Genomic DNA, 15,199 nt, shown 5'->3' on the forward strand with positions numbered 1-15,199 from the left:
TTATTACTGGTTTTTTTCTCTTTCTATTACGTATTTTTCTTGATAAAGATTCTTAATTATTTCCCATTAATACATATTCTCTTAATATTAACTTATACAAATAACAATACATTATTACAGATAATAGCGCATATTCAAAGTCATTCAAATATCTTTTCTTACCAACTCTTTTCATAAGGTTCTCTTTAAAATTTCCACAAAATCTTCTCAAAAAATTCTTTTTAAATCTTCAAAACTCTTTTCTCATAAAATCCCCTTAAAAACTCCTAAAATTCTATCATAAAGAGAATTACTCTAAATCTCTTAAAGCTTTTTCTTTAATACATCTTCAAAAACTCCCTCTAAAATAAAACTCTTCTTCAAAATCTCCCCAAAAAAAGAGCATAAGATTTTCTCAACCGTTCCTTTTCTATCTGTCCGCAGATGTTATTTTGAATTCTCGTACAGACAATAGATTTCTTTTTCTTCAAGTTCGTTTAGTACTTTTGTTTCAACTTCTGAGTCATGGTTCTTTAAAACAGGTTTTGCTAGTTTTCTTTATAGCAGTCTTCGTCTCAGAATGGCTACAGAACTTTCGAGAACATTACTAATTAAACTCACACCATTGTATTTCTAGTCGTGTTTGCGAAAACAGTTTTAAAAGTTAATGGTGGGACTTACTCATTTTTCGTGTCATTGGACATGTGCGTCCATTGACACGAAAAATGAGTAAGTCCCACCATTCGTGTCATTGGTCACGTGTGTTCTTCGTTCGAATATGATATGTTTGAGTCGGGTAAAACTTGAAGATAACTTTTATAGTTTTCTCATTTTCCCTCCTCACAATTTCATAAATTTGTTTTTGATTTGAAAAAATCATACGTAAAAGTTACCTTAGTGGACATACAACAAAAACTGCTCAAGTGCCAGAGAAAAGAACCTTTATTATGAATACTACGAAAGATTGAGGTTAAATAAAGATCATAAGAAAAAGTTTTATCTTATAATCAATTTTCTATTTTTAAATTTGTTTGATAAATTGCAGCGGCTGTCCTAAACGTGGAAATAAAAAATCTTTGCAAAACAACACAAAAACGTTGCTTTCAAGTAAAAAGTTCTGTAACAACTATATGAGAATCTGTTGGTGGTGTAAGCCATGCACAGAATAACAGATATATTGTAGCTTTTAATTAGTAGCTTTACATAAAAGGTTGTCTATCAGAATAATTTCACTTAATACCATTTACTTTGCTGTAAAGATAATTGGTCATATGATGTTAACTTGTTCATTTTTTCTTTAACTTCAGTACTGCTTTAATGATTGACTTCAAGGTTCAATTGTTGGACCTTAGCAGTCACAAAGCGAGCTAGAAGCCACGAATTTTCTCCCACATTTTCCTGTATAAGAACCAACAGTTTCAATCTTTTGCTTTGTCATAGGGAAATTGAAACCCTATCAAGCATCATATCTAAATAAATAATCATATCTAAAAAATACTACTTTTAGATTATTAACTCATAGTAAGCCATGCCGATCTCAAGCTAAAAGGTCACCAGAAATAAGAACTACAGCATTTTTTTTCACTTTCAACTTTCTATTCTACTTTGATGTTGTTGTCGTCGTTGAAAATGTCCCGGAAAAACAAAAGAGAAACTCAACAAAACTGGTATTATGTTTTTGCAGCATCTGCTTACCATATGTTGTTCTCTCAAACAAACTTAGGTTCACTTTTTTGAAAAGTGACCCAACCTATCATAAGACCATGAATAATATAAATTAAGTAAAAAGTATGAATAAAATTTGGTGCTGAAACAAAAATTCGACAATTTAAAAATAAAAAACAAAGTGATGGTTGTTAACTGCTATTATAAAAAGTCAGATATAAATCATTTTCTCACATTTCAATCTTTAAATGTTGTAGATTTACAAATAACTTTCATTTCAGCAACTAGTACTATGGTGTATATTTTTTATAAAAACTTGAAAAAGCCCATAATGATCTGTTTTATTTGGGTTATTAGAAAACGTCAATAGTTAAAAGAATGACTAAATCTAATTCAGATAGATAAATTTCAGTCTTATAAAAGACGTTTAATCATAAGACAAATTTATATTAAAAGAATACTTTAAAATACAATTTCTTAATTACCAAACATCAACAGAATAGCGCCCAATACTACTAAGATTGTGCATCAAACTTTTAGCTTGTTCGTTTGATTTACCACCTTGTATCATAATAGCTTCGATGAGAAGATTTTGCATTTCTTTCGCTACCTTAGCATCGCCACAAACGTAAATATGACCACCATCTTTAATCAGTTGCCAAACTGAATCCAGATTTTCTTTTATTTTGTGAGTTACGTAAATTTTCTCCGGTTGATCTCTTGAAAATGCTACTGATAAACTTGTTAATGCACCGCTTTCGACAAAGCTAGACAATTCCTCGGCATAAATAAAGTCGTCAGCTTTTTTTCTACAGCCAAAATAAAGATTAGCCGTACCTAGAGAGATCCCATCTTGTATCATCATATGTCTCTCTTGAATGAAGCCACGGAATGGTGCCAAACCAGTTCCAGGACCAACCATCATTATTGGTGTACGAAACTTGGAAGGAAGGCGAAAGGCAGTTTGACGAACAAACAGTGGCACTTTAATGTTCATTTCAGGATTGATTGATTTCAACCAGTTAGTCGCCACACCTTTTTGTCGACGGCCTGTTCGGGTGATCCAGTCTACAACAACTGCAGTTATGTGGATACGGTTCTTTGACATTTTAGGGGATGAAGAAATCGAATAGTAACGACACTGCAAGCGCGGCAACATTTCCAAGACTAAATCAAAAGGAGGTTTACACGATGGCAAGTCTTCTAAAACACTTATAATATTACGATGATCATTTACAATCCACTCATTGTAAAAATTTTTTCCATCTGAAGTAGAACTGCACAATCTTTTTAAAAGAGCTAAATCGGCTTCTGCAGTAGCGTAAGGAATAAATTCATGTAGAACATGATGCTTAACAATGCTGGTAATGTCTACATAATAAAGAAAAGCATTTCTTATCGACGTTGGACAAGGAAAAGGATGCTTTTTAGACGCCTCTAAGTCAATATTGTTTAATGAAATAACTTCGTCTAAGTTCACACCAAGTAAGTTTCCAAGTTTAACAACAAGTTCATGATCATTTGTGGGATAAACAGCAACATGATCGCCAGCTTCATAACGTATGCCTTTAAAAAATTCCGACAATACGTTAGCATGTAAAAGCATTTAATTTTTTAGATACAATAGTAAAATAAAAATGGTAATAGATAAAAAAAAAAAAAAGGTAAAAGTTACTAAGAAAATATTAAAGACTTTTTGCAAATATTTTTATATCAGACCACGGTAAATTACATAAAAAGGCAAAGATAAAGAAACTACTTTAAGAGAAAAGGTAAAACTAAAGTTAAACGTTGAATATTTTGGAGACTTCAGCTAAAAATAACAAAATTTGTTTTTTCACTAAACACATTTCCTTAATCATTCGATTGAGAATTTTTGTAAAATGTTTATACCATCACTTACCTGATTGACTTATGTCAAATTCAACATGAATACATGATCGATCTCCAGCTTTATGCAATTCTCTGTTAATAACTACTTTTGCCATATATGGGTTCTTCATATCGAATGGTGGCTGTTGCTTTTCAAACGCACCTAATTTTGTTATTTCACCTTTAAAAATTTCACCCACAAAAAGATTTGCATGTTTCTAAATTTATTAAGTTGATGAAATCAACACAATATAATAGAACGCATAAACATTTATTGAGTTTACGATTTGATTAGTTTAGGAGGTTACCAAATAATAACACAACCTGAAAATAAAAAAATGAAAAAATAAGTTTTGTACTTCAAGCTTGAAATCTCTTGATGCAGCTTGTGAAAGACCAACATTTTTGCAACCGTAAAAGTCACATACTTTATCCCAGAACTTCTCTCTCCAAATTAGAAAATCTTCTTCTATGTTAGAATCATCATCACCCTCTCCCCTATCAACAACTCGATTTCCACCCAGCTCCTCTAAACGTTTGTCAACATATCTTCCGAAAAATTGGTAATGCTCATAAGTTTTATTTCCCAGAGAAAACACAGCAAAGTTTAAACCTAAATTCAAAAAAATAATAATAATAAAAAAAAAAACAAAAAAAAAAACGTGATAAATAATTTTTATTTTTGTGAATCTTTTTTTGGAGAAATGTTTATAAAAATATTTCTGAAATCTCAGCTTTAATTTGAATCTCAAGATCTGGATTAAAAAAGTGCAAGACAGTACCAGGAATGAACTTTTTTTGCTTTTAAGGAGTGAAGCTCATAAAAGGAGTCTGCTATGAATCTTAGATTACACCAGACAGTTAGTTGATATATTTTAAAATTCCTTATTTTACCAGACTCGATATTCAGATCAAAATGCTTGTGATAATTATTTATAAAACTTTTAAATGATATATTTTTATAGATCTTTTAAAAATTCCAGAATTCATAGTCGTATTCGTAATTCTAAAAATCAAGAAATGGCGAAGTTTCAGTTATCAATGCTCCTGGTACAATATCAGGTTTAAGAAACTTAATAAGAGTTGTCTTGCAATAGGCTCTGAATATTGATTGAATGTTGATCTGAATAATAATTGAATACTGAAGTTGTCTTGCAATAGGCTCTGAATATCGATTGAATGTTGATCTGATTATTGATTGAATACTGAAAACATGAGATTTTCCAGAATTATGTATACTAAGGATTTTCCAGCATCACAATGCTTGAAAATCTCATGTTTTAGAGTAAATGCAATTAAGTCTTTCGTACACACATTGTTTGTGCCAGAGCCTATTCCAAGATAACTCTTATTAAACTTCTTAAAACCTTAAGTTGTACCACTAGGTAATTTAAGGCATATCTGGCTCTAATCAGTAATTGATTACACCACTAAACATTTCTTTTGAAAATAACTTTTTTTGGCAAAAAATTCACTTCAATGAACGTTACCAGGCAAAAGTTGATAAAATTAAAATATTAATTTTTTACAATGTGATGGGTTATGACAGATTTTGTCTTATCTGAAAAAGGAAAACATCTTTAAAAATAAACAAAATGATCTCTAAGCAGAACTTTTTCAGTAGTCTTCAGTCTAGTACACTTCAATAACTGTTATTATCCACTTGTACAACTAGTGCTTTGTGGTACAATTAGAAAATCCGACTTTTTTTATAAACTTCTGGCATTGACCCTTACACAACTAAAAGGAGCAAATATTGTTAATCAAATTGACATTTTTACTTGACAAAATCAGGCTGTGATTAAATAACAAATGTTGAAAAGCTAATAAAGAGGTAATCACTATGGGAAATTAGTCTCTTCTGCCGTTGGTAAAAAAAAATTTACATATCAGTAAATAAAAATATCAGTAACGAATAAACAATCTTTTATAGCCAATCTTTTAGGATTGCTTGTTGACCTGTGTTTAAAAGATTTAAATTGGCCTATAACATTTTAGATTTTTAAATATTTTGTAGCTGTTTCAAGCAAAACAAAAATAATTTTCTAGTTTGAAAGTCTTACAGGAAAATATGTCAAGCCAGTTGTCTTGTTGCTATGTTTATCTTTTTGTTTTTGGTTTTTACTTGAAAATGAATTTAATGTTTCACTTAATCTTTTCTAATTTTTTACGCTTTATTTTCTGTAGAATATACTTGGTATCTGTTAAGCCAGTATCTTAAAACCTTAAAAATATAAATACTTGTAGGTACATATATACATGCATAAATGCATGCATGCATGTATGTATATATGTATGTATGTATGTATGTATGTATGTATGTATGTATGTATGTATGTATGTATGTATGTATGTATGTATGTATGTATGTATGTATGTATGTATGTATGTATGTATGTATGTATGTATGCATACATATAAGTTGTGTGATTTATCATATGTTGTGTAATTAATTATATGTTGTTTGTTTTTCAGTTAGTACTAAAGGTTTTTTGAAATTTTCCTTTTTCAGCAAATGCAATAATAGTAAAAAATAAGACATGCATTGAAAGTACAAGGAAAAGTTGCAAAATCCAAATGTTTTTCAGCAACTATTTGTCTTTTGTCAACCTTGAAGTTTTAATTGATGGTGGGTGTAAATAAAACCTATACAAATATAAGAGAGAAATTTTTTATATTTCTTCTTCCTCAAATTCCATTTAACCTTTTTTTATTCATTATATGATAAATACATTAGACTGTGTATAAAATAAAAGTTGCAGGATCAATAGTTATATTTATAAGTTGATTCATTGTCCTATGACAAACATTGGTTCTCATAGGACAATGAAAAACAAATATCAAGCACTCTTCAGAATGTGATATATGGGAATGAGATCATAGTATTTAGCAGATTGTTTGATTGCAAAAGTAAGAAATGATAAAATTAAATACTAATTAATCTTTTTTTTTTCCCAATAATCGATCACTTTAAATTATTTATTGTGTTAAATCTCACAGTAAGGTTTTACTGAAACTTTTATTTCCTAAGCTCAAGTAAGTTATTATCTCCTGATTTGTTAGAGTCAAAGGTTAGGACTTAGCCTATGCTTGGGGTAATGAAAAATGGAAAAATAATAATATCAGGATAAATATACATCAAGGTCAACCTTTAGCCCTTTTTTTATTATAGGTGAGTGAAAATGCCCCTCAGATGTATAAGACTTATTTAGGCTCAAATTAGGATAATCTACAATGCTTTTCCTATTTCTACAGAAAATCTTGTGAATTGTCTAATTTTTTCCATAAGAAGAGTTTGGTTGGTGAAGCAAGAAAAAGATTTTCTGAGCATTATTCTGAAAAAGCATGGAATATTTTGGAGCCTCAAGTTCAATAAGAACATACACTTTATAATAGGTAAATATAAAAATTTATATTAAATAAAAATAGTACTTTATTTTTACTAAATAAAAGTTTTTATATTTACCTAATATAAACCTTTTATATTTCCCTATTACATGATAATATTAGCCCTTACTTTTTCACTCATGTTTTTTAACTTGGTCATGGGGAAGGAATTTGTGGTAAAAAATTTACATGAAGGATTTTAAACATTACAAGTTTTTTTTATCCATTCATTTGAAAAGTATTTAATTATTTTAAGTAATTACATTTTGAAGGTAGTAATTATTTTCTTATTATAAGTTTCCTTACTTCCTTTTTAATAACTTACTTAATATCTCTTATGTGGAACCATTTCAGTGATAGCCTGAATAGTGTCTCTTAAATAGAGCATCCTCAGATTCAAGTTGGGTTATTAAGGGTTACCCTTTACCCCTTAAGCAGTTTGCAATAGCCCTTTCGATATCTTTGCACACAGCAAAAAAAAACTCCATAAAGAAACATTGAATATAAAGACCAGCAAATGCAAAAGGGTTTTCATTGACACTGATGAAATTGCATGTGTTGATTATATGATTCACACAGCTTCAATGAAATAATGTGGTAAGCCTTTTTAATTGGAAATAGTTTTCTTTCCACAAACAAGAGAAAACAGGTTCAGTGTCAAGAAATTTGTTCACCTTTGTTGATGACTAAGAAATCAGTATGCTTTTTCTGTTTGATTTGATAAATGTTGATAAGAAAGACAAATATTAAAAAAATGTTTTTTTACTTTTATTACTTAGCATTAAGAATTATTTTGTTTATTTACAGAATCAAAATTTACTGCTAGATAGCTGAAGAACTTAAACTTATATTTTAAACATTTACAGCTATAATGCATTTTTCACAATCATAAATTTAGCTTAGGTGTATAGTATACAGGCCACTTTATTTACTCTTGGTTCAGTTAATAGATTAAGTATATTGTTAACATAGAAACATAAAAATTAAATGATTAAAAAATAGCTTCATCATAAAGAAGATTATTTATAATATTATTTATATCAACATTGATCTTTTAAAAAATTATTTTAACCTATATAACCTCAAATTATAAAATATTATGTCTAACCCAATTATAATATTATCTTCTGTTTGGCTAGTAAATTTAAATGGAAAAATATGAACTATTGTAACATTACATCCTTTCTAGAACATCTCTTTTCCACTTTTTGCCTAAATATATACAAAAAAAAAATTAAATTCTTTAATAAAAAGCCAGTAAACAATTCTTATTCATCATCTGAAACAAAGGCTTGCTCAAAGTTTGATGTAATCTGAAGCATGTTTAGGAGTTGCACAAGTCATTCCATGTTTCTGGTTTTATTGCTCATGCGACCATTCAATAGCTTAAACTGATGTGCAAAAGATTAACAACAAACAAATTATTCTTTCCATATTCAATTTTAGCATTGTACCAACTTAACAACAATTTGTTGTATACTTCACAATACTGTATTGTATACAACAATATTGTATTGTATACAACAAACAGTTCTATCAACTATAGATACTTTGGTACCTTTTAATTAAAATGTTTACAATTACCAATTTATTTAGCTTTTACAAGTTCTAATAGCAAAGTTCCTTTCTTAGGTATTGGGAATTTTCCTAGACAACCTGTTTGTCAGAAATGAATTGTAATCCTGTATGAGTATCACTCCACTTTCAGCAACATCATTAACTGCAGTTAGATACAATACCATTTGTTCTGAGGCAAAATAATCTATGTTCTCTTTCCAATGCTCTGCTGAAAACTTCACAAATAAACCAATTAGCTTGTACATGTATGTTGTTGACCATTTGTCTCATCAATACCTAACAAAAAAAGTACCTTTTTCTTTTACATCCTTTCCATCCCACTTTTTGTTTCATAATTGTATCTTCTCCTACCATGTTAAACTTTCATCTTTCTCTCTAATTGATTTAAAAAGACCTAATCTTCGGAGATTTTGACAAGAAATTATACACTCTGGTAAATGATCTTTAAAAATCAATTCCTTTTTCATTAAAGTAACAATTTTAATTTCCTTTTTGCCCTTGCAATTCTTTGTGAAATTTTAGAACTTGTATTACTGTGTTAAAATGCTGAAGGGAAATTTTGATATCAAACATCATGGTGAATACTTACATTACCTTTATCCAGTAACCTGAAAGTAAACTAATAACATGAAGTTGCAAGTTGATCAAATGCAAAATATAGTGCACTTATATATAAGTATATACTAGTATATAAGTACACTGTATTTTGCATTAGATCAATTTACAACATATTATTAGTAAATTCTTGTGCAAGTATAATTGCACAAGAATTTACTAATAATTATGTACTATGATATAACTATGATGTACTTATATACTCATAAAAATACAAATAAGTATATACAAATACAGTACACTATACTTCAGCAATAATTAACTCTATTAACTCAGCCATGGAAAAAGTGTAATTTCTGTGCATTTTTTCATATAGTATAGTATATATAAGTTAAATTACTGATAAACTAAAAATTATCAATTTATTGGTACATATATATAATATAACCAAATGAAAATTTAAGAGATTTCATTTTTTTAAATTCATTAACTTTAAACCTTATTAAGTTTATTTTCACTACAGAGTACATATGCACCTAGGTTACAGCAGCATACCTTACAGAGAATAGCTATGGTGACAAAAAATCTGCTAGTCAGCTTATTTATTCAAGTTCTGTTTAGTGGTGAAAAATACAAGAATTAAGTGCCAGTAATGTACAACTAAAACTGTTCTAAATAACCAAACACATTTTTTATTACCCAAGTGTGACAAAAGTAATAAATTCAAAAACTTAAATAGCATATATGGATGTCAGACTCTCAAAATTCAAGTACATATTTACAAAATATTAAGGCATCACAATAACAATTGATTTAAGAAAATACCCATTAGGAAAAGTATGCACTATAATGAAATAAATTACCTATATGAGAAATAAACAATAGATAAATAAATACATTGGTTATTGTAAGTATTTTACTCTACTTTTCAAGCTCAGACAAGGCTGACTTTTGCCTGCAGTTTAATCTAAATGTGATAGAAAACAAATTGAATCAGATTTTTTAGCAGGTTTCATTCATATTGATAAAGGCATAATAACTGATTCTCTTCTTGAACAACTATACCAAAAAACTGCTGCAAATAGAAAGGAAATGGTGGCATCTGGTGCAATTGTGATTAAAATTTGCGGTGATTAGAGAAACACAATGAAAAACATATTACTATCATTATGGACAATAAATTTTCAAAAAATATATAAACAGTTTTTAAAACATTATGAATTTAATCAACTTCTCTTTTTTTTTGTACATTCTAGAATTGAGGGTATATATAAATATACATATACATACATACATATATAAATACATACATACTCCTTTGCTGCAAAAAACATTATTCTAACCATTTAAATCTTGCTCTTCATGAAGCCACTCATTAAGTGGTAATGCATTGTCAGTTGGATCTCCCTCCCCATAAGTCGCAAGTATAAATACTGCTAAAGAATTAGGTATTTTTTCTTTTAGGTCACTTAATTCAGACATCTCCAACTCTTCAGGGTCAAATACAGAAGCTTTTAAACCATAGTGATGACTATCTTTAGATATGCGATTTGCAAATTCTTCAGCAGTTCCAGTCTGTGAGCCATAAAAAATAGCAATCGTTTTTTCTAAAAAATTTATTATAGACAACTTAAAGTAAATTTTAAAACATATTTAATACAACAAAAAAGAAGATCAAAGGTTAAAATATTATTACATTTTCAAAAGCTCATTAAATACCAAAAACTCTTTAATTCAGGTATTAATGTTAGAAATGATCAGTTAGATGATGAACTTAAACTTTTTGCAAAAGAACCATGCAAAAAATTTACTTCCAATCATTTTCTATGAAAAACATTTCTATTTCAAAATATTATAAACTTTAAATTTCAAACAATTTTGGGAGATATCAGATAATAATTTTACAGTTTAATGCAATAGTAAAAATAGTCACGTGGAGCAGTTAACTATTTAAAAACAAGATATAAAAATGTTACCATAAGATACATATTTTTTTTTACAAGTATATACATGTTGTGAAGCAAAAGGGTTGAGTACTTTTTTCATAAAAAATAAAAATGACGATTCCAATTTTTGTGTTTAAACTACAAATATATTTGAGTACAAAATAAGGTATTCACTAAATACACTCGAGTACAAAACAAGCCTTTTGTCACAAGGTAACAAGAGTTACTTATAACAAAATCTCTTCAAATCACTCATGAATTTTGTTTCAAAAGTACACACAAGATATTTGGCTGTTGCTTTTTATGCAAAGCCTTTTGATAATGTTAACAAGACTTATATTGAAAGAAATATCTATATGGTTAACAATATCTTAATAATGTTTATTGCAAAATAAACTACTATTTGAGTAAAAGCATTATAGTTCTGTAAAATTACTATACAGGTTTTTACTGCATAGCCTTTGATAAAGCAATAATCTTGAATGCAGTGCTTAAGCTTTATAATTGTGCAGGCAAAAATGTCTTTGCAAAATATTATCTTCTTGGTAACATTTTCCAAAGAAGTTTTGATCTTGATAAATATTTGTGTTTCAGCAAGCTATCTTTATTGTTACGGTAATAAGAAATGCTGGAGGTAATTTTCCTACTCTTTGTTATAGTAACTGAGTAACTCAAGCATTTTATAAAACATTAATAAAAAAAACAACAGAGGATTATTAAAGACACTATCACCCTCTTACTTGAATATGGTTATTTATTGAAAAATGATAATAATAACATGGAATTTTACAATGGCAATAAAAAATCATCAGACTGACTTGTTAATTTATTGAAACTTGAGACCAAGCATATTGTTCAAGTGCCTAAAATACAATAATGGAAGTTTCTGTATATCCACATTTAAACAATATGTTTGGACAAAAGATATACAAAAGAAATTGAAAGACAATAGGTTCAAAGCCTATACACAGACAGATGGATGAAAGTTGCTAATTGATCTTCTATTACTTAAACTAGTTCTTAACTAATTATACTGGAAGCAAAACAAATTGCTTAGTTAAAACAGGTTATGGATTGGAAAAATATATCTCTTTAAAGCCATTATTCTCTATCATAGAATCATTTCAGAAAACTATTAAAAGACTCAGGAGGAGCCTACTTTGTTTCAACTGATCAAGTTCCTAAAAAAGAACACAAACTCTATGTGAAGAAAATGTATTAGTATAAATGCAAGAAAATAAGCTCAAAAATACTGAGCTTTGTGAGTTTCTATTTTTAATTGTATTTACATCAGAGAAATAGTTTTTCTTATAGGTATAAGTAATGAAAAAGTTGGGACATAAATTTACCTGAGATTTTTCTATACTATGCTAGATAAAATATAAACACATATTTTTTTTAATATCAGTAAGAGAAATAAAAAAAAAAAAAAAAAGCTACCTGACTTAATCATTTTAGAAACAAATCCATTTAAGGTTTCATTAACAACATTAGGTGATTTCAAATTCAAAGTTTTTTTCACCTCAGCAAAATCTTTAAGTTTAAAAGTGTCAATAACTCTATATTTTTTTCGAAAAATGTAATAGAAAATCAAGCTAAGGAAAGATATCAAGAGGAAAGAGTCAATAACTCCCAAAGAATTCACTTCTGCAGCAATCATTTTGATGGTGAATGATTTAGACGCCTAAAAAGGCTTCTCAAATTTGATATTTTTATTGAGGCAATACAAGTCATACGACAGGGGAGGATTTTAATATATGCTGATGTCAGTCTTTCAGAAATTGGAGCATCTTGAAAATTTTCGCGATGCGACTTTTTTGGGTAATTTTGTAAAAACCTGGGAAGAAAAAAGGAAAATAAATTTTTAAACACTTTTACTAATGTCTTTTTTAACCTGACTGTAAACAAAAATAGCCTTAGTGGTAAAGTTTTGACTAATAATACTGATTGAAATCATCGAATTTTGAAAGAAAAGTTAACCAAGGTTTAGGAAAATTCTTTTTATTTAAACTTACATTTTGGAGAGATCTGTATCGATAATTTTAGATAGCGCTGAAGAAATAATTATCGAAAGGATATAAAAACATGCGTGTATTAGCAAAAGTTTATCTTGAATTCAAGAATCGCATTAAAAAAGTATAAATATTGCAAAGCGTTTAATAAAAATAACTTTTTTCAGTAAAATACAATTAGCATATATTATTTATTACGGTTTATCATTTTTATCTATATTAAGGGAGGCGGGTGCAAATCAATAGCCGGAGTATTATTTTTAAATTGTAAAAAACCTTATATAAATACTATCAACACACTGGCATTGAAAAAAAATGTTCATTTAAAAGTATGATAAATATGATATATTTAAACATAAGAATACCACAAAACGAAGGTGAATACCCTAAAACCTGAGAGGTGCTATTATCTCCGGAATATATAACTTTAATCAAACAATTTTGTAAGATTAATATAAAAAAAGATGCAGCAGCATTAAAAAAACACTTAAAATATACTTATGAAAATAAAGAACCTCGATTCAAAGATCATACAGTGGAATATGAGGGAAAGTATTAATTGCAGAAAATATAACAAATAAATAAAAAAAACATTTAATCATATTAAATTTAACAAAAAATAACATAAAATAAATATAAAAACATGTCAAATAAATACAATACACAAGATGCAAAAATAAAACATTAGAAATACTTTATAATGAAACAGTTTACTAAAAGATTTAAATATCTGTTGAAAATCCAATCAAACAAAAACTGATATTACATACTTACTTGAGTAATATTACATATTGATATCATTTTTTGAATTAAAAAAAAAACAAAACAATAAAACAACAGACCAAATCCGGTACTTGACAGCCACTCAGTTGATTGTCTTTGTCATTTTCGTGCTCAGCCTGATAGGTTACAACAGAATATGTCCAAAGGCTCCAAGAAATCTCGGTGAAAGGCTCCAATTTGACGAAATAATCACAGAATTGACATTACAAGCAAATTCTAAGCATTTCTGTGCATATGTCGCAAAAATCGGTACTTACCACTGAATTGCTTAATGCCCTTTCGCATTTTTTTGCTCAGCCTGACAGGATACAAGAAAATAGGGCCAAGGGATCCAATGGGAGTTGGTGAAAGCTACGAATTCGGCCAAATTTGGCCCAAATTTCGACGTTTTCTATGGTAATTGAGCAAAAAACGGGGTTTTGTCGCCAAATCCGGTACTTGCCAGCCTCTCTGTTGATTGTCTTTGTCATTTTCGTGCTCAGCCTGAAAGGATACAAGAAAATAGGGCCAAGGGATCCAAGAGGAGTCGGTGAAAGCCTCGAATTTGGCCACATTTGGCCCAAATTTCGACGTTTTGTATGGAAATTGAGCCAAAAACGGGGTTTTGTCGCAAAATCCGGTACTTGCCAGCCTCTATGTTGATTGTCTTTGTCATTTTCGTGCTCAGCCTGATAGGTTACAACAGAATATGTCCAAAGGCTCCAAGAAATCTCGGTGAAAGGCTCCAATTTGACGAAATAATCACAGAATTGACATTACAAGCAAATTCTAAGCATTTCTGTGCATATGTCGCAAAAATCGGTACTTACCACTGAATTGCTTGATGCCCTTGGGCATTTTTTTGCTCAGCCTAACAGGATACAACAGAATATGGCCAAGGGATCCAATGGGAGTCGGTGAAAGCATCGAATTTGGCCACATTTGGCCCAAATTTCGACGTTTTGTGTGGAAATTGAGCCAAAAACTGGGTTTTTTCGCCAAATCCGGTACTTGCTAGCCTCTCTGTTGATTGTTTTTGTCATTTTCGTGCTCAGCCTGACAGGATACAAGAAAATAGGGCCAAGGGATCCAATTGGAGTTGGTGAAAGCCTTGAATTTGGCCACATTTGGCCCAAATTTCGACGTTTTGTATGGAAATTGAGCCAAAAACGGGGTTTTGTCGCCAAATCCGGTACTTTCCAGCCTCTCTCCCTGCCGGCACAAGCGCATTTTAGACTTCTTATAGAGGTCTCCATTGGGGCTCCGTGAAGACTGGTTTTTAATTTGCGTTTTGTATACGTTTTTAAGATATCTTGTTTTTGGCTCTGAGAATGATATGAGCTTAATTGCTTTAAATGATGCTATACTTGGGCTTGGTTTTTTTTCTTTATTTACAAGTTCATTTATTTTGTTTTTTTTTTTCTGTTTTATCTTCTCATTAGT

The 15,199-nt window shown here is 29.3% G+C and overlaps 1 protein-coding gene across 1 annotated transcript; it reads right to left on the reverse strand.

The window, feature by feature from the left end:
• Positions 1-1,829: 1,829 nt before the first annotated feature.
• On the reverse strand, positions 1,830-13,038 carry LOC145193548 (NADPH--cytochrome P450 reductase-like). Its single transcript, XM_090099361.1, has 6 exons — positions 12,998-13,038; positions 12,423-12,819; positions 10,380-10,643; positions 3,876-4,129; positions 3,548-3,734; positions 1,830-3,210 (listed from the first exon to the last, which is right to left on the reverse strand). The coding sequence occupies exons 2-6, from the start codon at positions 12,640-12,642 to the stop codon at positions 2,126-2,128; spliced, it is 2,010 nt and encodes a 669-aa protein (XP_089955487.1). The 5' UTR covers positions 12,643-12,819; positions 12,998-13,038; the 3' UTR covers positions 1,830-2,125.
• Between the last annotated feature and the right edge of the window lie 2,161 nt (positions 13,039-15,199).

Source organism: Hydra viridissima, unplaced genomic scaffold (assembly GCF_058129835.1).
Source record: "Hydra viridissima isolate aposymbiotic clone 2 unplaced genomic scaffold, HvirCarnegie_v1 scaffold_10, whole genome shotgun sequence".
NCBI lineage: Eukaryota > Metazoa > Cnidaria > Hydrozoa > Anthoathecata > Hydridae > Hydra > Hydra viridissima.

Bases quoted from the DNA above. Each gene is read 5' to 3' on its own strand.
- LOC145193548 (XM_090099361.1), bottom strand. From the start codon at position 12,642: ATGATTGCTGCAGAAGTGAATTCTTTGGGAGTTATTGACTCTTTCCTC. The intron at 10,644-12,422 runs GTAGCTTTTTTT...TAAATTTTTTAG, and splicing joins TTCTAAAATGATTAAGTCAG to AAAAAACGATTGCTATTTTT. The intron at 3,735-3,875 runs GTACAAAACTTA...TAATAAATTTAG, and splicing joins CAAGAGATTTCAAGCTTGAA to AAACATGCAAATCTTTTTGT.